This window comes from Rhipicephalus sanguineus, chromosome 5 (genome assembly GCF_013339695.2).
Source record: "Rhipicephalus sanguineus isolate Rsan-2018 chromosome 5, BIME_Rsan_1.4, whole genome shotgun sequence".
NCBI lineage: Eukaryota > Metazoa > Arthropoda > Arachnida > Ixodida > Ixodidae > Rhipicephalus > Rhipicephalus sanguineus.
In genome coordinates, this window is record NC_051180.1 from 196,181,668 (window position 1) to 196,207,982 (window position 26,315).

At 46.5% G+C, this 26,315-nt stretch overlaps 1 protein-coding gene across 1 annotated transcript in view; it reads left to right on the plus strand.

Moving 5' to 3' along the window:
- Positions 1-8,205: 8,205 nt before the first annotated feature.
- Positions 8,206-26,315, plus strand: part of LOC119394556 (carboxypeptidase N subunit 2) — a 342,645-nt gene continuing 324,535 nt past the window's right edge. The window contains exon 1 of the mRNA XM_037661876.2: positions 8,206-8,869. Coding sequence (XP_037517804.1) covers positions 8,244-8,869 — 626 coding nt within the window. The 5' untranslated portion in view covers positions 8,206-8,243. The remainder of the gene's footprint in view (positions 8,870-26,315) is intronic.

The window sequence follows — 26,315 nt, forward strand, 5'->3', positions numbered from 1 at the left end:
TACACGAACATCTTGGCCACGGAGGGGCACGAATGTATGTATTGCCCAACACGACGATAGGTCATGGCATCAATAACTTGACATGCTTGCCATTTGTCGTAACGACTAACAATAATAATATGGTGTGTGGCGTGCAAACCCGCTTACTGTAGCCAGAAATACTTCTGACGATGTGTGGTCTGACGATTTGTTTCCGTCAGGTTATAAAAAACGTGGTGGTCACCTGTATCAATGTAAACATGTTAGACATACCTATACATTTTGAAGAACTGACCGCAAGGTAAATGTATGCGAAAAAATTACATGAAAAAAAAACATGGTCTCTTATGCATTCGCCTGAGATAACTCGAAAACGAAAGCCATCTTTTTCGTCAGTCGATGCATTGATCCGTCCTCTCGCCCCTCTCCGAAAGCTTCTTCTGCACATAACGTGGTTTCGGGCTGCCGACAGGATCGAAGGCATTGCAAGCTTTCTGCACCTAACCTGCTTTTACATTGCCTCTGTGATCGGCCCCCGATCAAGGAGGCAATGCAAAGCGACCGTGTCACGTGATGGCGTCAGCATATGACGTCACGTTGAATGACGTCATAGTAACGTCACAAGTTCTGTCGACGTCATCGCGTGATGATATTGTGCATCACTCGTGTTGGCTACGCGGGACGCCGACGGTCACTATTCGTGCTTGATGATGGCATCTAAAGCTCTACCTTAAAAAAAAAAACAAGACAAATCAAGGTAAATTAAAACGAGAACAGTCCATCATCGTGTATGCCTCACTTCACGTTACGAGCGATTGCCTGAAAACAAACGTGATTCTCAGTTCAGAGCAGCTGATTGCACGTGTCTGCGGGACAAAAGAGGCTTGCTTTACCCGTCGGTCATCTTTTTATATTTATTCAAGAGATGACCAGACTCGCTATTTAAGTACTCCGGAGCTTCAGCACGAAATTGTGGCGGACGCTATTTTGAGGGTCATCAGGAAAAAGCGGGAAATTGCGGTCGAGTGCCCTGTTGACGCGCCACTCAATTGCCGCGAAAACAATTGTATTTTATGTAACTACTCGTCCCACATCTTTTTTGTAAAGTCTCTGAACCGGGCGAACGCTACCCTCCGAGAACCGTGAAAACATCTGAAGTGAGAAAGTTGAGAATAAGTTGTTTGAAACTGTTTTCATTTCGTATTAGTGAAGGCTTGAAGCAATGCACGCATCTCACTCGCGCGAACGTTCTACTGACGTCAGCGATCCAATGCAACGTGCATTGTTTTCAAGCCTTCACTATACGAAATGTAAAACAGATATATATATATATATCTATATATCTATATCCCTCATATATTATATATATATATATATCTATATATAGTATTAACTCTATAATATATTAACGCATGTTGCATTTTTTTCAGGCTAGGTACATAAGGGATCTCTGCATCTGAACAATTTTCTGAAGTGATGAGATATTACACTTCTATTGTCAATTTCTTACCGTATTTTCGTTCAGGCAGCTTGCTACAGCAATAATGGGGCATTTGTAACTTTGACTGCATTATATATGGATATTTGTAAGCATTTTCTATATTACGCCATTAATGCAAAATTGTAGAATAAGTTAGTTTCCTTTCATGCTTTTCTTTTCAATGTTTGCGCCACGTGTGAGCCTTGTTGAACGCTACCTCAGAAGCCAGAACAATAAGCCAAAAGCATTCGGTCGTTATGGCCGTCTCTACTCTTTTTTTTTCTTTGTTTTGATTCCCTTGCGTCTTCCCGGTTGTGCTCGGTCTATAATAAGATCTAGTGGAGTCTAATGAATTGTCGAATAAAGCGGTGTGCGTATGGCTAGCAAGCCAGTGGCGACCATGAGTCAAAAAGCTCGTAGTGTGAAGCGGTCACTGCGCGCAAGTATTTCAGCTGACTGCACGTACAATCAATTTTTTTTATTACTCTTTAATTCGAGAATGCGTGTGCTATTGCCCGATACTCGTTCGATAAGGTTTTTTTTGTTTTCGTTCTTGCGGTGCATGTCCGTTTTGCGCGTTTTTACACACGTACCAACCGTTCTCGAACTCTGTGACCGGAACTAGGCCAGCTGATGCCATTGACACATGATTTTTTGCATTCTGTTGTCTCCCAGCACTACACAACGCTTAAAGATGGATAAGCTCCATTCCACACCACATTACTAAAGTTAAGTAGACTTCAAGTGCCCTGTGTGGAAACGCGGCGCAAAAAACTACAGCGCGTAGCAGACGCCCCTCGCCTTTCCGCGCGCTTCCCGAGCGCGGAAAGCCCACGGGTCCGGCCGCAGCAGCGGCGCGGCGCGGGAGTTCACGGCAAAAGGGCCACGCGGGAAGCTGGCGCTTTGGACACTCCCCCTATTCTAGGTCACTCTAGCCGTGGCAACCGTGCGAAAATTTCAACCAAAGCGGAATGACGTTCGCGCCACCGCTAGCCAATGAACGCCAGAGCAGCGACATGGGCGTCTCCCCATGGTCTCCCCTCTCTCTCCTGCGTTCTGTAGCATACGCTTGTCAAACACGCGTCCCGGACTTTGCATGGCAAGCCATCTTGATTATTAGAAATGTGCATATTATTTTACACAAAATGAAAACTTTACAATAAAACAAAAAGAAAACACACAAATATTCATATATCGTGTTATTGCAATGCTCTTGACGATCTGCACTGCGCGACGAATGAGTCTCATACAACGTTCTGAACTAGTTTCTACAACACAGTTCCAAACAGCCGATGAGTATTCGATGAATCTACACACTGGATATGAAATAAACGTTAAAGGAACACTGACACCAAAATTGAAAACCTCGAGATGGTTGTATTGTTTGATTGTCCTGTATGCGTGCAAGGGTACTTCTGGCGTTTATAACTGGCGGACGTGTTAGCTTTTCAGTTATCTTAATTTGATTTTGAAGCAAGCGTGAATGCTCATCTGAGTTGACAGCACCTCGCGACATCTTCACTAGTAAGGCGAAACATTGGTATGGCGTATATCGAGGCCCCGCGTGACATTGGACGAGTGAACCGAGCATTTCGGTGTCACAGAAATTTGCGGGGTGCATACAATACCACAACCGGCACCCGACGAGGCTATTAATTGTTGCTCACCCCTCTCACTCTGTTGTAGGGCTGCGCTCAAGGCAGTTTCTGGCTGCTTAGATCAGGAATGCCTTTTCTTTTTTCTGGGAGGACACGCGCTAACACAGAAGCGCCCACATCGTTTCAATCGTTACCGTGCGCTCGTGGCGTGTGGACTCGGCGCCGCGCCCTTTCCCTAACTGAGAGGACGCGCGGCTACACGTAGCTGCGCGCCCTCTCTTTCCATAGCAGTCGAGAAGGTGTTGAGAGGAGAGAGGAGCTGAATGAACGAAGGAATGAGAGAAACAAGCGAGGGCCTTTTTTGTATCATCAAACACGTGTAACTCAGCTATTACAGCAGTGTTTCGAAAAATTCTCACGGCTACGTGTTCGTTGATTGTAAACACTTTTGTTCATGAATAAACAGACTGTCCGAAAGTTAGCCTCCATGCAGCCTGGAGATCGTGCGTGGGGAAAATTTCGCATGCTGGCATATTGCAGGAAAGCTGGGAGGACATTACAAAGTTTCGAGGTTTCTTCGCGTGATTCAAGAACCGCGCTAGGAAAGTCATGTAGATGGTGCGTAAGAAGAGTTTTCGGGTAGCTCGTCACTGGACTCAATGCCTTATAACATGTCACTGCTGTGCGTGCGCTTCTATCAAGTCCAAGGCGATGGCGATTTCATGCTAAAATGACTGGGCGTGCAAGCACGGAAACAAGAGAGAAGTCAAGACACCACAAACTCCGCTTGCGGCTCACTAGTTCGTCTCTCTGTTATTATTCTAAGGTTATGAAGAGTGGCCGAAACGTCTAAATCACTCTTCTAAATGGCATTAATTCCTTCGGTGCGTGATCCTGGAACCGGCGGATGAAACCACCAAACATTCCTTGCTTTTTAGCGAATTGTATAAATTAGGGTAGTCCTAATAATAGCTCCATTGAAGCTGTAGTTGCAAGGTAGTTCACGAAACCATTGATTTAAAAGTTATCTAGCAGATTTCTGTTAGTTGTTTAACGTAACGTGGTAGTTATCCTCCTGTCTAATGTCTGCAAGCCATTTTGGGCTTTCAAGGCGGCATCAAGTAACTGTCACTTCCCCTTTTTTAATCAGAATAAAATCCTTGTATGTTGCACTAAGGTTACCCGAAAAACAAAATTAAATTCAATGATCAATTACATAAAAGGCTCACCTCATCAGTGTTTTGGTGACATTGTCTTCCGAAGAAGGTCCGCTTGGAGTTCGGCAGAAAGAACGAGCTCAGCGAACTCTGCCGCTGGCGCGGCATCTTCCCACTCCAGCTTGAAAGTCACAAGCACATTACGCCAAGAAGGTTGCGCGGCCGGTTACTGTGCAGTGCTGGCAGCACTTCTGTGGACGCGTGCAGGCTGAAACTGCCGAACGACTGACAAGTGATGTCGTATTTGTCGAATATTGGGAAGCCAGCCCCCCACTTCGAAGCAGCTTTAATTGAAGACCCCGCGACGAAAAGGAGGAAGAGGGGCAACCCGGGGGACGCATTTTCGGGGTTGCAACCAAGGAGGCTGAAGGCGACGACGAGTACGGGAAGAGCGGAGAACGTCCTTGACATTCGTCGTTTTACGACCCACGCGCCCACCCCGTGAAAGAACACTGAAAGCCACAGGGAGCGTCACCCAACACAGGGAAAGCGTTTTCTCCCTCTGTTCTTCAAGTTTGTTGCACGTGCGGGGAGCAGAGAAAATCTTTTGACTGTGCTTGTGTTTCTGTATTTCTATTTTCCTTTTCATTTTCCCTCTCTACGAGAGCAGTGTAAATAGTGTACAAACAAAGCAGTCTTCGTGATGCGTTCAAACCATGCGGACGTGTTGATTCTCTGTCGTCGTCCAACCTACTAAAGAAAGTTTTGCCTCCCTGCTTTTCCGCCACAAAGTGAAACCGGAGGACAGGCGTCTTCGTTTGAACTACAGTGTACTAGAATTGGGCAGTGGGCTCACTGCCGTATCTCTGCGCCGCGCCTCCACGGCACTCTCCGCGTCGACTGCTTGGGCGCCCGTCAGGGGCCCTTGCCGCCAGTTTCTCCTGAAAACTTCTCTTGCGGGGTGTGAAGCGCGTCCTCTTGGTCAGGGTTACGCTGGTTACGCTGTAATTCCGGGGGGGGGGGGGGGGGGGGGGATCAACAAACGCGGGGTGGAGGCGAGGAGAGGGCCACCTCTATGACACAAGAGATCACAAAAAAAAAAAAAAAAAAACAATGGAGGAGAAGGGGGTTGAGCATTTTCTTCTTCTTAAGCTGACCCAAGTAATAGAAGCTACTGTTCCATTCGCGCATGCCCTTCAGCGCATGTTCCCGCCATTCATTCGTTTGAAGACCTTTGTCGGCACCACGCGAGCAGCTTTGCTTGCACTTATGTATGCTTGTTTTTCTCAAGAAGCGGCATCTGTGTCTATCCGTACGCTGCCAACTGTCTCAAAGGACGACCCGCTGCTGCATCTGGACGGGAGGGAGGCGCTTTTTACAGTATCCGGCGGTCGTGCACATAGAGCATGCAGCGTACGTGCAGAGAAATTTCTGGGGCAGCGTTTGACAACAAAAAACAGCTGGATCAACGAAGCGAAGAGTGACCGCGCAAAGTCAAGTGCGATAACAATAAAAGCAAGAAAATACGAGGACGGTGCTTTGGTAAAGCGGTCAGGGTACTTCTAAAAAATGATAAAGAACTCTGGCTGCTTGTTTCGCTATCGAAGTCCTAAGCACAGAACTACTGCAAGATGAAACGGGCTGGATAGAGATCGATGTACAAAAAAAGAGATTTAGGGGGATGATTGAAGTAATTAGGAAGCGGGGGAGGCCCACGGTGATTGGGCTCCTTTGAGATGCTCCAGTTAGATCGACGGTTGTCATCGGCAGTTTATTGTTTTATAACGAGGGACCATGCATGCATTGTTAATCCATATTGTGATATGGCCAGCATTTGCGCATACATAGGCAGGGTTTCGTGTAAATAAAATTAGTTTGTCAGCACGTGACGCTGTCGAGTGTTATTTTGGTGGTGCAATTCTGCGGTGTAATAAAAATGTACGCACGTAATCTATGTTACTTGTTATGTACTCATAATACCTATGTATAGGTTTTTTTTTTTCATTGGACCCAGTTTTGGTAACCTTGTATGATCTACGTCTGCAAATAAAACAATTTAAGATTACCGTGCGGATACAATTAATACAAACCCAAGTGATTCCGCCGATTATTGATTCGCGAAAAAAAAAAGCATTAAGTAGGTTAGTCACAGAGACCAGCTCATGCGAAAGCAAATAAATAAAAAGTGAGGCGTTGTTTATATTCGGCATAGTGGGGCTTGAAAGGCGGGAGTGAAGTCGCTAGGATCGCTACAGTGGCGAAAGGGCATTGAAAATCGTATCGACCAGCAGTACAAAAAAAAAAAACTTGACGCGCCACACGCAGGAGCATTCATATTCAGCATAGCCGCTTAAAATATTGCCCACCCTCTGTAAATCGGTCACAACGACAGCCCTTTATTTCACAACTCACAGAAAAGTTGCATGAAAAGAAGTTTCGTGTGTTGCGCACCGAAATTCAGACTTTTCTTGCGCTCAAAACAGCAACCCGAGCTATCCGCGCCCTGCAACCCGCCGGAAAGTTTTCAGGTGACGTAGAGTTACTGCATATGCTACCTCTGACGCTAAGTGACTCTAAGGTGACGCTGCGAACACTTCTAGAGCACTGTAGTTTGAACGATCGGGTGGATCGGGCCCAGAAGTTCGTCAAAAACGCGCGCGCAGCCTGGGGCTCCGGAAGTATACATGTGGGGGCGACGTCCGTGGGTTGAATGTTGTATCGTATATATATATATATATAGATAGCTAGATAGATAAGGATGTCTGGTTGTAGCTTACCGCCTTATTGAAGCCGACAGTGAGGTCGATGTTCTTGATCATTCTCTACCTGCTTGGGCGTCTGATACGCACAGCCAGTTAGGGAAAAACGAACAGTAACGGGAAGTATGAAGTTCAGCTGGAATGAACAGGGGTACTGAAAAATGCGTGCAGTTTCAGTTGGGTGTGAAAAGATGACTCATTTGTGGTGATATTTGCAAGCAAAGGCCGAATATCTCTTACTCAATTCTCTCGCCCCAGTCTCGGTGCTGAAGAAATGTCTTCACGAATCTCGTTGCTCTCAGCGAGTTAGAAGGCGCAATGATACGTCACCACGTGGATAAACGGCCGCTGCATGGCAGCGGCTTTCGTGATTGCCGCTATGGATGTGGCTGCAGACTTTGAACATCGCTCACAAGATCTCGTAAAAATATTTGTGCTGATTTCTTTCGTTGTACTTGAGAGCTGGAACTCTGAGGCGATTTTGAATGGCACGTACGTGTGAAAATAAACTTCAAGCAAGTCAAGATGGAAGATGTTCGAATGCAAAATCTCAGGGGGGGACCATTGCATAGGGGGTCCCCCCAGTCTAAACACAGGGGGGGTCAGGACCCCCCTGACCCCCCCGGGATTTACGCCACTGCCGTGCACACATTTCATAGTCATGGCCATAGTGTTGTTCGCTATAGGCTTTTATCTTTCCCCACCATGTGTGTGGCGCAGCATAGCCTTCAACACTAAAAGAATAAGCGCTAATATTGACGAACACAAAAAGGAGAACAGACAAACGACGGTCGCTCCTTTGTCTGTTCTCCTTTTTGTGCTCGTCAATATTAGCGCTTATTCTTTTAGCGTTCATGCATAACCAACTAGCCCGACAGTCTGTTCTGCTAAAGCATAGCCTTAGTCGCTCTTGCGCCACAAAACCCAACTCAACTCAACTCAACTTGACAAACTTTCTGATTTGTGTCACGAAACAGGCTAGAAATATGGATACGCACATGAACGGCACAGCATCCTCAACGCTTCGATTGTTGCGCGCTCACCATATGTGACGCACAGAAAGATACCACATCGAGTTGACGTTCCGTGCTTACGCTTGCAACGTTGCACCTGCTTCCCGTGACGCCCACCAGCGCAGCAGCCCGTGGTTGTCCCATGTCGGCAACCGGAGACTTGCACGTATTTCGCGGTCAGCCGAGATAGGGGGCACCCTTATCTGGTTGCGCGCCAGCCGCAGACGGTCGGCTTCGTTAGACAGTCTGGCACCAGCATGTCACGCGGAGCACTCGCTTGGCTGTTTCTTGTGGGCGCGGCACTCGGTTCGCCGTCCTGCCACATCGCGAGTCGCAATACGACTGCGTCGGTGACCTGCGCGGACTTTGGCAGCGCCGTGGACTTTGAGCACTATATCCAACGACCGTTGTCGCGGCCCAAACTCTCGTTTGTGTTGCGGGACAGTCGGCTAGACCGGTTTCCCGCAGGTGCATTTGCTGATGTCAGTGCTACTTCACTCGAGCTCAGTAATGTCACCGTTGAGGCGTTCGAGTTCACCGAGGAGGATAATCCATTCTCCGGCCTCCGTTCCTCTGTTGAGAACGTGACCTTCAGTGGCCACAGCAGCTTGCCACCATCGTGGGCCATACTTGCCGATATGGAGAGTCTGCGTTCTCTGACCATTGTAAATGCGGTCCTCAATCTGACAAGTGACTTTGGTTTGCTGCCCATTGGAATGCGTCACGTGACCATCGACACTGCTCTTGTGGGGCACCTGGATGACTGGTGGCTGGCGGCACTCGCCAACCTGGAGAGCGTGACGTTGCGTAACACGGATGTGTCCGAGCTGAAGCGCTCCATCATGGCACGGCCCGCGGCGTTGCTTCGGAACCTTGACCTGTCGTAAGTGTAGCCAGCTTTCAAAGACTCTATCCGTGTCGCTCTTGTACGCCCGTAGGTCGAGTGCACCCGTGCAGCTGGCGCGATATCATTATAACGAAAACATTGTGACAGCGAAATGTGTGTAAGTTGGCCACCTGTGCGAACGTTCACATTCACCGCCTTAAGGATTTATATTTCTAAGAAAATTTCAGCAATGCTGTGAGTAACAGCAAGTGCTCGCTGTGCAAGTGCCATCGAAATTCTTGAATGAGGCTCTAACGAACGGCACTGGTAATACGCGCAGAAGTTGTCATTGACTGTCGGAACTTAGACAGAACGTGCCTACACGAAGCGCCAGTGGTTTGTGGTTGTGTGTGTTCGTTTTGCCTTTTCGCGCTACATGATGTCTATTAGCACACACTCCATTTCACTGTTGTGAGAGTGTACAGAAGTACATCTCACATAATAATATTGCGTTTTTTTTTCTCCTAACTTTGAAATAATATTCCGACAAACGACAGTGCTCATTCATAGGAATTCAGTGGACGGGTATTAGGGCTGCCGCCATTTATTGCGGCGGTACCGAGACGCATGGAGCGCGAGCCGGTCATTGTAGTCTGCAATGCAAGCATAAATATATTCTACGGGTTAGGACGTTAATTAGGTACTCTAGTGCTCTCCAGTATCGCGCAGGGGCCCTTCAAATGTACATAAATTAATAATGTCTTATGGCATAGTTAACAGTACTGTATAAATGCAGGCGATACCGAAGCTGGAATCTGAAAACTAGCTTACGAAAATCAATATTAATCAGCACTAACAGACAATAACGCCAAGGAAGTGCTGTTAGCGCTGATTGATATTGTGTATAACAAAGAAAAAACGAGCCCTTAGAATTAACACTTCTTTCCTTACGAAAATCCGAAACATGATACCAATACTTTTACAGGAAAACGTGTAAACGACTTCAAAAACATTTGCTGGCAGGCCAGTTTGTGATGCATAGTTATAACAGCATAAAGGCAACAAAATAACCAAGAACACACAGGATAGCAATTTTTTTCTTGTAACGCTTTTGCGGTCACAGATATTAACTGGTAAGCGACTTCACAGCCGCCTGTAAATTATCGCAGCCGTTTAGAAATTTTAATATTCGAAATAACTTGACGATAAGCAGACCCCAATGTTTCTGGTCAAGTGCCAAAGTTTGGCAGATAAATAGCAACTACAAAAAATGTTGGAGCCATGAGAGAGAGACAAATGTTTCAATGAAAAGCCGGGGATGTTAGCGGCTCTCTCGACAAAGATGTAAACTACCGTGAGTTTTTTTTTTACTTAATTTGATTAGAAATCTAGTCATTCAATCATTAAAGTACGACAGCATACAACACTTTTGTAGACGTAGCCTAGTGAAACTAATAGATAAAGAAGCGAAGACAATTATGCGGGACATTATTTCTAGTTCTTAATTGTAAGGTACTAGCTATGACAGAAAGAGAAGTTAGATTAAGTTGATGAAAAAGTAAATTTGCCGCCAATTATTTCAGAGCCCACATCCGTGAATCCTCACAACAGTCAATTAGTATTTCTTCTCCTTTAATAGCTTTCCACGTATGCCGTAAATACAAAGTTCACTATAAAATCTACAAACAATGTCCTCTGTGCTTTCCTTCACTTCTTTAGCGGTTGCATTCATTAGGTTGTGTGTGAAGCAGATAGAGACATCCAATTCACTAAAATAGTTTAGTAATTTCATGAGCATTAACTGTTAGCGTAGTTTGTCAAACCTGTCCAAAATCATGTAAACTTATTGTACGTCACTGCAGATAGATAAACTCGGTCCTGTGTGGCCAAGAAACGCACTCATACTGGCTTCTGCTAGTCTGCCTCGTGTAAAGTGCTGTTTTACCCGTGATATACGCGTCTTCTTCCTGATGCGTCACCGTTTCAAAAATCCACGAACAGGGAAAGCGCAATGGAGTATAAAAGTGTCGACTGCAACAATGATACTTTGCGCCCCACAGGTAGAAGAACAGGGCGGTTTCGTGGAACAGGTTAAATACATTTCCTGATCTAGATTCCCAATGCAGACAATAAAAAGGGTTACGAAAGAGATCGGGAATCTCGTAGGCCCAATCAAGCGCCTCGGCGCATTTCCGTGGCAGTCTATTCGCATTGTGCTAAGAAGCCACAGCAGTTTACAAAGTGCACAAAAAGCCCGCCTATTACAAACTACGGAATAAATCATTCTGAATATACCTTTCATCTTTTAAGGGACTAAAATGTCCATAATTGTGCAATTTGTATTGTCGAAAGCTAAGTTCACTTCTAGCGTGCTGGGGCAGATTATAAAGATAGCGGATTGAAAATTCAGAGAAAAGTAATGACAACCGGCAATGTTGCTTGCTCCCTTGCACGGTCGCAATAGCAGTTTGAGATTTCCGTGCTACATTTCAAAATGTGTATCCGCCGAAAATGGACGAATGTGATACCCGCACACACAAGGGACTCACAAAAATCCAGAGCGTGTTATTAGATCACGGTCGAAATGGAAAAAACAGCAAATTACAGTGACAGTATCGAATCTTCTTTTCGCGATTCCCATAAAATTTGTACCTTGAAATTGCGTTTCAAAGTCGCATAAAGAAGTACAACCCGCCTTCTGGAAAAAACCTTGGCACTACGCGAAGGAACCTTTCAGATTGCTGTGCGTAGTCTCTTTCGGCGACTTATATTTCCTGCATATAATTACAGTCTCTATAATATTAGGCATCCCAGCTTTATTCTGTGCTCATTATGAGGTGCAAACACGGTTTTCGTAAAGGCTTTTCATGTACGACACGACTTCTTCAGTTTTATAACGACCTGGTTTCTCCAATTGATTTAGATGGGCAAACAGACTCTATCTCTCGAAACTTCCGCAAAGCTTTCGACACTGTTTCCCATCCCCTGGTCCTTGAAAAGTTATGAATAATAAATATAGATGTAAGAATTTTTAAGTGGATTGTGAATTACTTGTTACAACGTCGCCAATGTGTTTTCTTGAATGGCATTAAGTCGGATTTTTTTGAGGTCCCATCAGGCGTCCCACAGGGATCTGTGTTGGGGCCTCTGCTATTTACATTTTTTACCAATCATTAACTTAAGCATAAGCTCAAACATACGGCTCTTTTCTGATGACTACGTTATCTACAAACAAATTTAGAACGAACATGATGTCCTTGAATTACAGGCTGATCTTGAACGTATTCTTCAATGATGCCTTAAGTGGCAAATGAATTTAAACAGGAATAAGTACGCCATGTGTGTTACACAAGAAGAAAAAAAATTAATGCAAATTATCATTAAGGAGAAACAATTTAGATAAAAAATGCACGTACAAATATTTGGGAGCGTTACTGTAGCACGATTGTTCCTGGAATGGGCATGTGGATTATGCGGTTTCCAAAGCCGCAGTAGCATTGAACTATATTCAAAGGAATTTGAGATGCGCAGATTCTCCCCTTAGAAGCACGGCTTACCTCACTTGTATTTGACCAATCTTAGAATATGCCTGTACTATTTGGGACCCATCACAAGTAGGTCTGATTAATAAACTTGAATGAACACAAAACAAAGCAGCCAGGTTTTTCTTGGGCCGGTATGGAAAAAATCACAGCTGTACCGAAATGAAAAAGGAGTTAAACTGGGCGTCACTGTCATTCCATCGTAAAAAATTGCGTTTGAAGCTTTTATATCAGATATTTCATTAAAACGGGAATTGGTAGTGACATATACTTAAAGCAGCCAGGTTATGTATCTGAATGCACATATCATAAATACAAAATAAGGTCATGCCGGGCCAGGACCAACCTGTACGCAAATCCGTTTCTTGTTAAAACTATTAGTGGAATAGTAAGACGTCTTTGGTGCCGTCGAAATAGTCCGACGTCATTAGTGGGACAGTTCGACGTCTGAGTATGCGTGCATTGTCACTGAAGATGAATTTCTTTTTCAAGTATTTAACTCCCCTGCTCTAACGCAGCAAAGCGGGGATATCTTAAGGAAAAACTGCGCAGCAGTACGAGACACCAAGAAAGAAATAACGAAAACGAGCGCAGACTCACAACTAGTTTATTGAAAACTGTGTCAACCTTAAAAAGCCGCAGCAAAGGTGATGTGTCAGAAACAACGAAAAAACACGTCAATCCGCGTAACCAATAAACAACACCGGTCAAAGAGTTCAAATTGACGATCACTGCCACCTAGTTAATGATAGTACGTGGACCGCAGATAATCGAACTCATTGTCGGACAAACTGATAGAGGGAGCGCTGACACATCTTTCACCCTTTCCCCTGATGTGGAAGGCCTCTATTATCTTGCGGCCCATGTATCTACTATCCCTGGACACTACTTTCGCGTCATTAAAAACTGGTTCACACCCACACCCTCCGCAAGGCGCGGGCAAATGCAAGCCCGGGGTACAGGAAAGTGACCGCTCGTGCTCTCTTAGTCTGGCGTTGATGCATCTACCGCTTTCTCCGATGTACGATTTGCCGCATGTTAAGGGGACCTGATAAACAATGCCTACCTTGCATGGTACATATTTATTGTTATGCCGTACATGACATTCATTGCTCTGCTTCCTGCTATCGCGTTCCATCCTAGGGTTAACTAAACTGCAGACCTTCGAAAGCTTAGCTGGTGCTGAGAAGGCAATACGTACGCCATACTTTGAGCCTATTTTCTTTAACCCGTGGCAGGGGCCATGGATGTACGGGATCACCGCGAATTTAGTCTTGTCAGTGGCCGTCTTATTTCTTTCCCTTTGTTTGATTACGCGAACCAGTTTATTACAGACAGTGGCAGTCACATGGTCTGGATAACCAGCGCCGTTTAGCCTTTCTGTCTGTTTAATAAAACTATTCTGCATTTCGTCTAACGCTGCTTGCAAGGCAGTACAAGCTATGCCTATCTTAATAACCTTCGAGTGACTCGAACCATAATTAGGCAGCGGCTTTTTGGCCCTGGGATTATATACCCAGCACACATTGTCCGTCTTAAATTGAAGTTCTAGATCCAGAAACTATAGGCTAAGATCATTCCAATATTCTAAGGTGAACTTGAGACCTAGACCTTGCGCGCTAAATTGTCCGAGAAAACGATCGGCCGTTTTCTTATATTTCTCTCTTCCAAAAACTCCAGGTAGTCATCAACGTACCTAAATATCTTGACCGAGTCACTTAAACAGTCCTGGATGGCTCTATCAACACCGCTCAGAAAAATGTCACTGAGTACAGGTGCGACACTGGAACCGATACAAACACCGGTTTTCTGCACGAACAGTTCATCCCCGATGCCAACCGCGGTAGATTCCAAATACAATGCCAAAAGTTCTAGGAACGTTTCCACTGACACATTGCTTTGTCGCACGAACGGGGATATGTATGAATAAAGAATAAAAAAAAAAATTGTTGACGCTGAATTGCGACGCGGCCTTCGAGACAAATAGTGGAAGTGAAACCCTGTAACGAGCCGCGGCGCACGCGCGAAAAGCCGCAACGCACGAACACAAAAAGCAACAAGGAAGGATTGAAAAACACCCCAGATGGGCACACATGTGCAAAGCTTGGTGCAAACAGCGCTAAGAGACGGGACAAGGAACGAACACAGGCGCTGGTCTTTGTTCCTTTTTTCGTACCGTCTTTCATATATGTGGCGTTTTTTTTTTTTTTTTTGAAAGAGCCAAATGCACTTTAACTCAAACTGAGAAAACGCACTTTTTTTGCTACTGCCAATGTTATTTATTTATTTTCAATACTGCCGGTCTCTTTTCGAGACCATAGCAGGTGGGCATACTGGTTGGTCATGCAGGTGCAACAAAACGAAAGCAGGAATCCAGTCCAGCGATCAAAAAGTTATACAATGTAAGTTTCTTAATAATAATTGACAATCAGTATGCAAATATACATATAGAAATCATATACAGAAATATAAAAGAATCATTATACAAATATACAATATACAATACGCACGTAATATAGATATATTAGAGAAAGTATACATGAAATGAAGTGCAACACAGGCAAGTCACAGCAAACAAGAAAACGCTCTGTACTGAGCACTTGGCCACTGATATGCTTTCAATGGTGACGAAATGAATGAATCTGGGGCTGGTAGCGCTATTGTATTAATCAGATGATACTTTGTATTTGTGAGCCAAAGTCAGATAATGAATTCGCGTTAGTAACCGAGGGATCCCGAGAGTTCCACTCCCTGACAGAACGCGAAAAAAAAGAATGCTTGAAAGTGTCATTGTGGTAACAGTACTCTTTTATTGTGTGCGAATGTTTGCGCCGGGTTACGCGAGGCTCTGATGGACGGATATACAGTGATGTGTCAATTTTATGATAGCTGTGAAGTAGCTGGAAAAGAAATTTCAGGTGTGCTCGCTTTGCTCTAATCGCTAGTGTTAGGAGGCCACAGCTTGTTAGCATATGTGTGGGAGAATCAGTGCGTTTATATTTCTTGCAGATTAATCTTGCAGCCTTCCTCTGTTCATTTTCTATTTTTTTATGTTTATGTTATGGTCGGGCCTGCTCCAACACTTTTTTGCCAGTGTGTTCCTATCCCGTAAATAAGTCAAATCTGTCTTGCGGCTAAAATCTATATAGCCCACTATTGTCGGTATTCAGGAATAAACTTTTTATTTGGCTCTTATCGATTGGAACATTTCATTTGGGCTTGAATTAGCTCATAAAAGAAGTCAAAAACGATTCGATTGTATGGTATAGCAATATTATGTGATAAAATTAACATCATCCTTGTGCTTTTGTCGGTGCCATCCTCCGTCGCATGCGCGTAATGGCGACGACTAGACTTGACGAGCGAGTGGTCCTTCCTGGCAAAAGGCGCACTATTCTGGATTGCCGGCAGCGTTTTTAGATGTGAAGCATCTTATGGCGGAGATCAATCCGGTGGTGTTGGTGGTGTGCGGCGTGACCACCCTTACTGCGCATGCGCAAACCCTCTCCACTTCCCCTCTCCCCTCCTCCTCCTCCCCTCCCCCTTTCCCCTGTCCCTCTCCACATCACCTCTCCCCTTCCCTTTCCCCTCCCCCTCTCCTTGCCCCCTCTCCACTTCCCCTCTCCCCTTTCCCCCTCACCACTCCACCTCTAGAACGCGGGCTCTACATGCCGAATCGGCTCATGGTCCCCTTTAGCGGGAGATGGTGTGATTTTCTTGTTTTTGACATCTATTGAAGGCCTTCAAAAGTGCTCCAGCTCTTCTTCTTCGGACCTCGTTTTATGCCGTGGCGTTTCGGATAACTTCTTCTTCTTCAAGGAATAGATCGGTGCCCAAAATCTTCATTTTATATATGTTGTATTTCAAATATATCGTCTTCGAGCGAAAGGAGGACATGATACTGCAGCGCTAAACTCAAAAAGAAACGCTAGGAGGCAAAAAGAAGTAGGATAGTCGCCCTCTTTATATTCGAGTTTTGCCCAACAACGTCATGTCCATCAGTAAGTGCCTAATCGCCCTAGAAAGTCTAATTGTGTAACGTAAACACGATATCAAAGCAACGAGGACCCAAATGAAACAGATTGGATGAGACCATGGTGGTTGTTTTGGTCACGAGTTTTGACGCAGCGCTGGTTTAACCCCTTGAGGGTTTTCGTCGTACATGTACGGCAGAAGCTTCCTGGTACCAAAGGGTTTTCGTCGTACATGTACGGCATAGCGTTTATTTTTAAAACGCGCGCCTTTATCGATCATTTCTCTCGCTTGGCCTGTGCTTCCGCACTTCGGGAATACGTGGAATTTTTTTCACGCGCCAATGTCTCTGCGTTGTGTTTTTATTTTGCTTCCCAAAACGGCGCGCCGGCTATCGCTTGCCCATCCGAGCGCGTTCGCGGTGCAGCTGGTTTAAAGTGCGCGCCTTTTTCGATCATTTCTCTTGCTTTGCATGTGCTGCCATGCTTCGGGAATACGTGGAACTTTTTTCATGCGCCGATGTCTCTCCGTTGTTGCTTTTTTTATGCTTCGCAAAACGGCGCGCCGGCTATCGCTTGCGCAATGAGCGCGCCCGCGGAGTGGTTGGTTTCAAATGCGCGCCTTCTTCAATCATTTCTTTTGCTTGGAATGTGCTGCCACGTTTCGAGAATACGTGGAAGTTTTTTTAATGCGCCGATGTCTCTCCGTCTTTTTTTTTTTTCGCTTTCCAAAGCGGCGCGGTGGCGTTCAGATGCGCATCGGAACGCGCGCACGCGGTGCGGCTGGTTCCGATTTCGGCCTTCGGGTGGTTTTCGCTTCTTGTGCCCGCGAAGCTGATGGCTGTTTGGTTTCTAATCTCTCAAAGGGTGACCGCTTGTTACTCTCTCGTTTATTGCACCCCGGGGCGCGATTACATCTGTTTCCGTGCGGCGCTAAATTACACAAACGACACCGCCGTGATTGCGTTTCCTGTTTTGGGGTCTCGGAAAAACTAACTACGTCTTGTTGGCGATAAGGCGAAGGATTACTGTAGATTTTTCACTCGTTTTACTTTCCGGACGGCCGCACAACTATAGAGCTTTCTTCCGTGCGCTCACTGACGCAGTTCGCTTACGCTATGGAAGCGCGCGCCGGCTGCTCTGCTGCCGGTGAGTCGAGCAGCGATTCTTCCGATGCGGACTATTCCCCAAGTGCCGAATCAGAATCTGATTAATTGGATTTCAGTTTGTCAGACGAGGATTTTTTGACTAGTTTAGACGCCGATGATCACAGAGCGACATCTGAAATGCGTGCGCGGCGAGCCATGCTTCAATGACTATCACACGCTGAAAAGTTTTTAGTGTTAGAGCACGAACATTTTTAACCGGAAAAGTACTCTGGTGCGCTTATTTTTGTATGTCTGTGAGCTATGTTTAATACAATGCATAATTTTTCTTTATAAAAAACTGTTAAGCTTTCTTTTTCAGGATTTTGCTTGATTTTACTGCGAATAAACCATGTGCATGTAACAACAAAAACGATTTTTTTGTCACTTTCCGGTCACGAAAAAAAATTTTAGACAATTTTTTTCTTAAATAGAATCGTATGAAGAATTTATTTCAGCAATAAAAAAATTACACATTTTTGGACTGGATTTCGCGAAAAAATTCGACCCTCAAAGGGTTAATGAATGTGGCTCAGTTTGACTGAAACAGATGCACCATTTGGCTCATTTTTTATTAGAAACTGCCTTTTTGAGTTCATGGTACAGTCATGAATGGCCCCTTTATGATTCTAACTGTTTTGGAAGTTAAAGATACTTAGGCGCGCTTTACGCTGCCATGAAATTTAGTCTAGTTTCGGTTTCTGCATTTCGCTATTTTTGAAAAAAAAAAACGCGACATATGTGAAACGCACTTGTCTGTTCAGATCCCGTCGGCGGAAAGCGTGATTTTTCGTATACCTTAATTCATTTCAATTTACGCCATAATTACTACACTACAGTTAAGACGACTATAATTAATGTTCCCCGAAAGACGCCTAAATGTCGTTTATATTTTAAGTTGTATTCATTTCCTTGTGTCTAAGAAGGAAACTAGCAGCTCGAAAAAATTCCCCTTCTTTCATTCACTGCGAGGCACTCACCTGGCAGACTTAATGTCGAAGATTTAGCGCACGAAAACACGAGGACGCAGGAGGCGCACGAGGACACGCGTTTCCGTGTGCTAAATCTTCGATATGCTGTACCAACTAGCCCACCAGTCTGTTTTACAAGACTTAATGTCTTGAACAGAGTACTTGATTGGGCTGGTTGGTGCTGCATGGTAGACGAAGAACGAAAACAGAGCTAAACACGGGACGAGAAGTAGACACAAACACGGCGCTGAACTAACAACCAATGTTTATTGCAAAAACAGTGTAATATATAAGAGACATCTATCAGCGCAGAAACGCGAAACATAAGCCAAAGTCACATATATGTGATCAAGGCCAAACGGCGAACATTATCAAGAACCTGTCATATCAGTGGACCCCAGATATCTAATTTAGCAGCCATGAAGCGAAATGGAGGGTAGGCTAACACAACAGACATCGTGCCGTTCAGTGCGAAAGGCTTCGCTTATCTCGCGTTCGCGCTGGTCTTTATAGCGCCCCACGACCACACACATATCAAGAATCGGCTGACAACTACAATTTTTACAGTGGTCAGCCAGGTGTCTGGGGACAGTGCCTTTCAGAGAGTAAGCGTGCTCCCTCAGCCGATCATTTATGCATCGGCCTGTTTGGCCGATGTAATAGCGCCCACAAGTGAATGGCCCACAAGTGATCGGCTGAGCGTGCTCCCTCAGCCGATCATTTATGCATCGGCCTGTTTGGCCGATGTAACAGCGCCCACAAGTGAATGGTATTTTATACACAATTGCTGAAACACATTCAACAAAGCGCATAGCGGGTTTCTTCGTGCATGCATGTTTCTTATGTCCATCACTATTAGCCCGGCCAGCTTGCCGCGTGTGCAGAAAACAACTCTTACTCCCATTTTGCCTGCAACTTTTTTATGTGACTTTGGCTTATGTTTCGTGTTTCTGCGCAGATACCTGTGTCCCATATATTTCACTGTTTTTGCAATAGACATTGGTTGTTAGTTCAGCGCCGTGTTCGTGTCCTCTTCTCGTACTGTGTTTAGCGCTGTTTTCGTTCTTCGTCAAATGTCTTGGATTAGCACGCAAGGGTTTATTAAGTCCTTAGATGCCTCATCAAACACGATAATTGACCTGCGTCCGCGTCGGCGTCTCCCGTCGGCGTCCACACGAGCGATGCAAAAAGTCATCGCGTGATGACGTCACCATGAGGTCACAGATAGACAAAACTTCTGACGTCACAGTGACGTCACGTGATGAGGCCATCACATGCATCTTAGCTTGGTCAACGATGGGCCCATCACGGAGGGAGTGCAAAACCAGGTGATGTGCCTCCGATCCTGGAGGCAATGCAAAACCACATTAGGTGCAGAAAGCTTTCGGAGGGTGGTGGCGGCGCAGAAACAATACATCGACTGAGAAGAAAAAGAGGATTGTTTTCGCCTTCCACTCGTCTTACGTGTGTCTATAAGGGACCCTGTGATTTTTTAGTGAGCTGCCGCGTCGTGCAAAGATCACGTGCCACGTGACGCCCTGTGGCACAAAGTGTTCCAGTAAATAAAGCACACAAAACAGATCGGGTCACAAGATCGCAGAACAGGTCTCAGTGGAACACATTACTTCAAAAGGACTGAGCGTTGGGCGAGGTGGGCGAATACATTACTTCAGGTTCCAGACTAAAAGTCATGTTTTGAATCAGGAAAAAGACAGTGTAAGCTCATTTTGAACACTACAGCTTGAGGTGATCACTAAGCAACTGTTTGAACGTTACGGTCGGTGACAACTTTGTCTGGGAAGGTGTTCCACTCCGCGATAGGCAAAACCGATCGATTAAAGGCAGACGTTGAGCTGTGCAACCGCTGGATGCTACGAGAGTTGAAAAAGCGACGAGGTCTACGGGTTGGGTTGTGAATTAGTTTACCATGCATTGTGGAAAGTGCAGACGATGTAAAAAGCACAGCCTTGCGATTTTCCGAGGAAACACCAGTGATGAGTCCTAGGGATGGCTTTACGCCACTTTCATTCATTACGGCTGCACCTGGGTGAGATGAATGTGGCCGCAGGGTTCTGTATTGATTCTAAAATGTTAATAAGGTCCGCTTGGTGTGGGCTTCAAATAGCTGAGGCATATTCAGGCTTATTCCGAATAGAAGTTTTGCAAGCCAGTTTTCGCATGTATGAAGGGCACAAGGAAAGAGAACGCCTGACGTAACTAAGTGATTTAGTAGTATCGGCCGCAAGTACTACAGTTGGAGATCTTAATGCAGCAGACAAACGTTAGCCAAAGCGCTGGAATGAGCGCTAGCCAGGGATCACCCGGCACAAATCGTAAATAAATGTTACATCAACGGTACCATCCCATCTCCTTCCCTTAACGCTGGCGCGATCGCGGACCGGCGGCAGGAGGGCCAAACAGGGAGGGAGCCCTTTCCTAACTACAGCCCTCGTTTCCCTGCTCAAGGGAAAGGGGTAATCGTCTGTCTGCGAGAGAGATAACCCAGGCGGAAAAATGAGCCAGGAGGTTGTAAAAACTCCATAGGACAACATAGAGCTGAGCTAGTTGGTAAGAATTCATTCTAAAAAGACGGGGCGTGCGAACACGGACACAAGAAAGAAGTCAGGACACCACAAACGCCACACCACGCCACACCACACCACCACAAACGTTTGTGGTGTCCTGACTTCTTTCTTGTGTTCGTGTTTGCACGCCCTGTCTTTTTAGAATCCACAGGACAGGGAGACGCCCTCTTGTGCAAGCGGCGCACGGACCACCTCGAGGACCCGCTAACCACAAGTGGAGTCAGCTTACCCTTTGTTTTACATACAGCGGACTATCCCTATACGCAAACCGTTCGCTTTATTGCTCGCGTGGCAATCAAGTGTTATTTGTGACTGACCCAGTTGCATTAAGGGAGCACTGACACAAAAATTTTGCACCTTGTTTTTTTTTGTTGCAATAGATAGCTTATGAGCCACTTATCACGGCTGCAAACCTCGTTTGCGCGAGTGCGCGACGGTTATTTATTTAGAGACGTTTTTAGAGCGCCCAGGCGCAGTTTCGGTTTCAAAGAGCACCGAGCTAGGCAGTGCTACTTCCGGAGGACGGGTAACGAACACGCAAAATTGTCACGTAGGCGGCGCGCGAGCGTGAATGCGGTGGGCGCCGAACCAGGTCAAGTGGCGCCAGCTATGGGTGATTAGAAACAACTGACAAACGCGTAATCAATGTCCTCCGAGCATTCGGAAGCGCCCATCTCGACTCGCTAGGCTTACAGCATCGATTATTTGACTATGGCTCTCAAAAACGGCGCCGAATCGGGACGAATACATTGCTGTCGAAGCTTAAGGACATGAATCTAAAGCAAATGGAAGCATCAGTGCGGAAGTTACACGTTACAGAGCGCACGGCGGCCACTTGATAGATTCGAAGTGGACGACAACCGCTTTTGGCAGTGCTGCCATGTTTTTCGGAGGCGCGAATACCTCGCCGGCGAAGCTTGCCGTGCAAGTTGGACAGCTCTCGCGCGTGCGGCGACGGTCGACGTTCTGCGGCACCGTGCCGTTGCGGCAGGCTTGCCGCTAGCGTGAGCGGGCCATAACATCTGCCAACGGGCACGACGAGCGAACAGCGGAAGAGAACTTAACTAGAACACGCCAAGCCGCAGGCACGGAGGAAGAAATGGCAGGTAGCACGGCACAAGCGCAAGGACACAACCAGCCACCAGCCAACACAAACTCGTGACGTAGGTTTGTTTACACATCCCCCGCGTTGATGTCGGCGTCGCGAAGCGCTCGCATCTCGCTCAGGCGCGCGGCATGCACTTTAAAATTGATTTTAAATATGTTCTAGGCTATATTGGCCCTTGATATTTCGTAGACGTTGTGTACGGCTCCACATACATCTATTTCACTCATTATCTCGACTTCGAAATTTTGTGTCAGTGCTCCTTTAAGGTGGAACCACATGGAACGATTTCAGGCTCGAATGACACGCGCCTGGTGGGGTGCGTGAGTCATTTTGACGTATGCTCAGCAGGATCCGCCGCGAAATCGCGCCGCCGCGTGTTACTATTCGGAGTAGAAAGAAACGCCTTGCGCTGCGCGGGGCGGGCGCATCAGCCAATCAGAGTTTTAAGTGCGGTCACCTGGCATTTGGTTTCTTCCAATGCCACCATATAGCCCTGCTCTCCGCGCATTGCTAGCGTGCCTCGATGTGCGCGCGCCTCCGCTTCCACGGCGGAGACACCTTTTGAAAGACTCCGCGCCGCCTGGCGGCTATATTGGTTCAAAAGTGTCGGGCGGCGCGCAGAGGCTAGCGCGGGAACGGTGTGTAAACACGTTGTTCTTGACGTATTGAGATCCGTTCTTTGGCCGCTATGACAGGCTGCTGTGTGCCACTGTGTACTAGTTCACACGCGAAAGGCCAGTGGATGTTTCGCTTCCCTCGTAACAGTGACCGAAAAAAAAGAAAAACATGGTTGATCCCTCCGTCCTAGGAATCGGAATAACACGAAAGTAAAACGTGCCCTTACAGAAGTAACTGAATGTTTACTGTACAGAGTCGTCCACATTTAAGCTGAACACCTCATTAGTATTCAAGACCTCATTGAAGCTGCTGTTTAATACATAATTCGGAAAATCATTACTGTGTTTGTCGACACCATCATTAGACGTTCCATAACGGGCATTGCACTCGTGAAGTATAAGAAACGTACTAGTTTTACCGGTTTGAATACTAATGAGGTGTTCAGCTTAGATGTGGTCGACCCTGTACATTGATATAGCAGAGTTAGCACAATGTATTCGCAATGCCCATAGGCTGTCGCGCCGCCAAGCGAAATTCAGGAGCGTCCTCTCGAGGAGGGTTAGTAGACGACAAAATGGCAGCACTACGCAGTCGCTCCCTTGTTCGGCTGTGCTAGCCTCAGTGTTAACACGTTGGCAAGAAAGGAACACTACGACTTTGCATGTTCCCTGCATGAGTGAACAAACCGGGCCCTCCGTGACACGAGAAATCTGATTCGTTCTTGCGAGACGCGAAGTTTTCGTGAAAATACGTGGCAACTCGCGCTTTCAATGCTAGCCCACAGTGTACACATACTGTCAGCTTCGCGAGGCTTTCTGTAGCCACGTAAGTTAGTTCAATATTATCGTCTGACATATTCAGTTGAAGCTCACCCTGTTTTACGTGCATATAGTGTTGGTCAGTGTTTATTGTAGTGCATGCATCCCATAACACTGTACGCGGGAGGTCGCGCGGGCTCGCGATGTGCTCTTGTGTAACTGAGCGATCTCAAGTTGGCGATACAGTAAAATAGGGCCTCTATCCCTTGTCAGCAAAGCGCCGTTACGAATCGTGCGAGACGTTTCAATCATTCGAGGACGCGTCTGCTCGACGCCTTTCGTGGAGCGAACGCTTTCCACGCCGTCCTTCGCCAGTGTTGTTGGTTTCATAGCCAGTGCTGCGCCGCTTGTTTTTGTACGTTTGTAGATAGGTGGCAGCACACTGCAAGCGAGTTGCTTGTTGACCGGTTTGAGAGCAAAAGCAAAAGCAAAATGTTGTAAACATGGTGACGCGGAGTGGTCGAAGTTGTTCGGCGGTGAAAATTCTTCAGATTGCTTTCAGCAGTGATGTTGAAAGAAACCATCTTGACGACGAGGATTTTTCACTGGACGTAGAAGACTGTGAAACATGCTGTGAAAGCACCGAGAGTGACAGCGACGATGAACTATCAGCTGCTAACTCACGAGGAGCGAGTTGGACTTCACGTCCCCTCGTGCGTTAATGTTCTTTCACGCTCGTAAGTCACTTTGATTGTATTTAATGTATAATATCCTTGAGCGAGATCAAAATAAAAGCATAGTTCCTCTTGTGCATTGCATGTATAACAATTATTGTGGATATTATGGAGCGCCGCGTGCCGCCAACACGCTCGAGCTAGCGCGCGAAATGGTTAGAGCGATGGAGCGTGCAGTCACGGCCACAATCCACGCCTCTCGGCTAACTTCTTCGACGTTGTGAAAAGCATACGTGTGCATTCTTCTCGATATTCATGTTTCGATCGTGCTGATCGAACCTGCAACATGCGAGTGAAGTGAATTCCACACGGCTACAGTCTCAACATGGCTGTGACACAAGCGCTGCTGAATGTGATGCGATGTTAAACGCTTGTGTTCCGTTGAAGACGTAACTCCGCGTTCCCGACTGCGCAAGTAATGATGACGGCGTATTATGTTTGCAAACCATCACCACGCGCACAGCGATGGCACTACTCGCTGGCGGCCTACTACTGCGGCAAATCCGTCAGGCAGGCTCGGTACGTACTACCTCGGAGTGGCGTTCAGCTCATACGTCAATCCTAGTTCATGCAGTTTTATGTAGCACGCACACGATTTCGCAAAGCATCGCTATGCACGGTAACGGAGCTGAAATATAACCTTTCACACCGCCGCAAATAATTAGGCGGCAAGCTTAGCACCGTCCATGGTTTGGGAAAGTATTTTAGTCCCATATCCATTTCAGCGCAGCTATGACTTCATCCAGTGAAAGTGGCACGAGCCGTACGTCCGCACGTCCCATCTGTTCCTACGCTAACAAACGGGTTGACCCTCCTCCTGGCGCCATCTTGAAAAGCACGGCGCGCCACCTATAGTTCCTGGGCATTGCGAATATTGATGTCTGGCAGCTATAGCACCGTTCAACGTGGATGTGCCCACTATGATGATTGGTGGTACATCTCCATCCCGATGACTAACGTCCCTGCTAAATGATTAAACAAACCTTTGCGGTCGCTGTAGTAGTTAACGGTGAAAGCGTAATCGGAGGACTAGGTGTGATAGTTAGAAGAGCGTCGCATATTGGACGCAGAACTTGGTCGCCATCCCGCGACATGTTAAAATGTGATTTAACGCCACGGCCGGACTAGAGGGAAACGCAAAGCGCGTCGTTCCACCCCGGTAGCACGGCCGCGATTTTTTTAGGGGCGAGCGCGTAAGCGGGGAACGCGGTGTTACAGCCAGGTGAGGTAGGCGCGCGTCGCAGAGCTATGAGCGAGCGCGACGCTTTTACGACGCTTAGAGTTACTGTATATGCTACCTTTAGGTAGCAGAGTTGCGCATAGGTCTGGCTAGCAACCACAGCTATCCGGTGACGTCGTACTCCGTTTTTGCAGGCGACAGGCCTACCGCGTCGCCGATTAACATGTCTGGTGTATCGAATACCGGTAATAAACATTGACTATCGATGACTAGTGTTAAGGCTCTGATATACTCCAGCGTAATGTCGACGAGCGAGCACGCGCGTCACGGCGACGTTACGTCAGCAAAAAACAGCCCTCTATAGGGAACCAGCGCTGGAGTTTCCGCGGTGTGGGCAGTGCCGCCCTGGCGGTCAAAGCGCGCATACTCCAGCCGCTCCCGCGGACGAGTGGCGGCTGGTTGAGGCGATGCGGGCGCGTATCGCCGAAACAAAACAAGAGGATGCTGGCGGTACTGTTGGTACTGTTGCGCATTCAACTGCCACAATACGTAGAAATGAGGGAGGACGTGTTTTTCTATGTTTTTCCTTCTAAAACACATGAATAAATGCGGCGTTGCATCCGGCAGTCAGGCGAGCACAGTATGTTCTGCTCTTGCTCTCCTGTTTAGCGGCGTCGGGCTGTTTTCTAAACCGAGTTGCGCGTGTCTGCTAGATTTATTCGATAGTGAGCGCCACCAGTGGAAACCGGGGCCAACGAGCAGAATTTAATCGTTTTTTTTTTCATTAATAAAACGTATATATATTATGCAGCATGCGGCATACGTAACAATTTTTTCATCTGACCACCACCACGTTCATTTCTGATGACACCGCGTGCAGTGAATGATAGG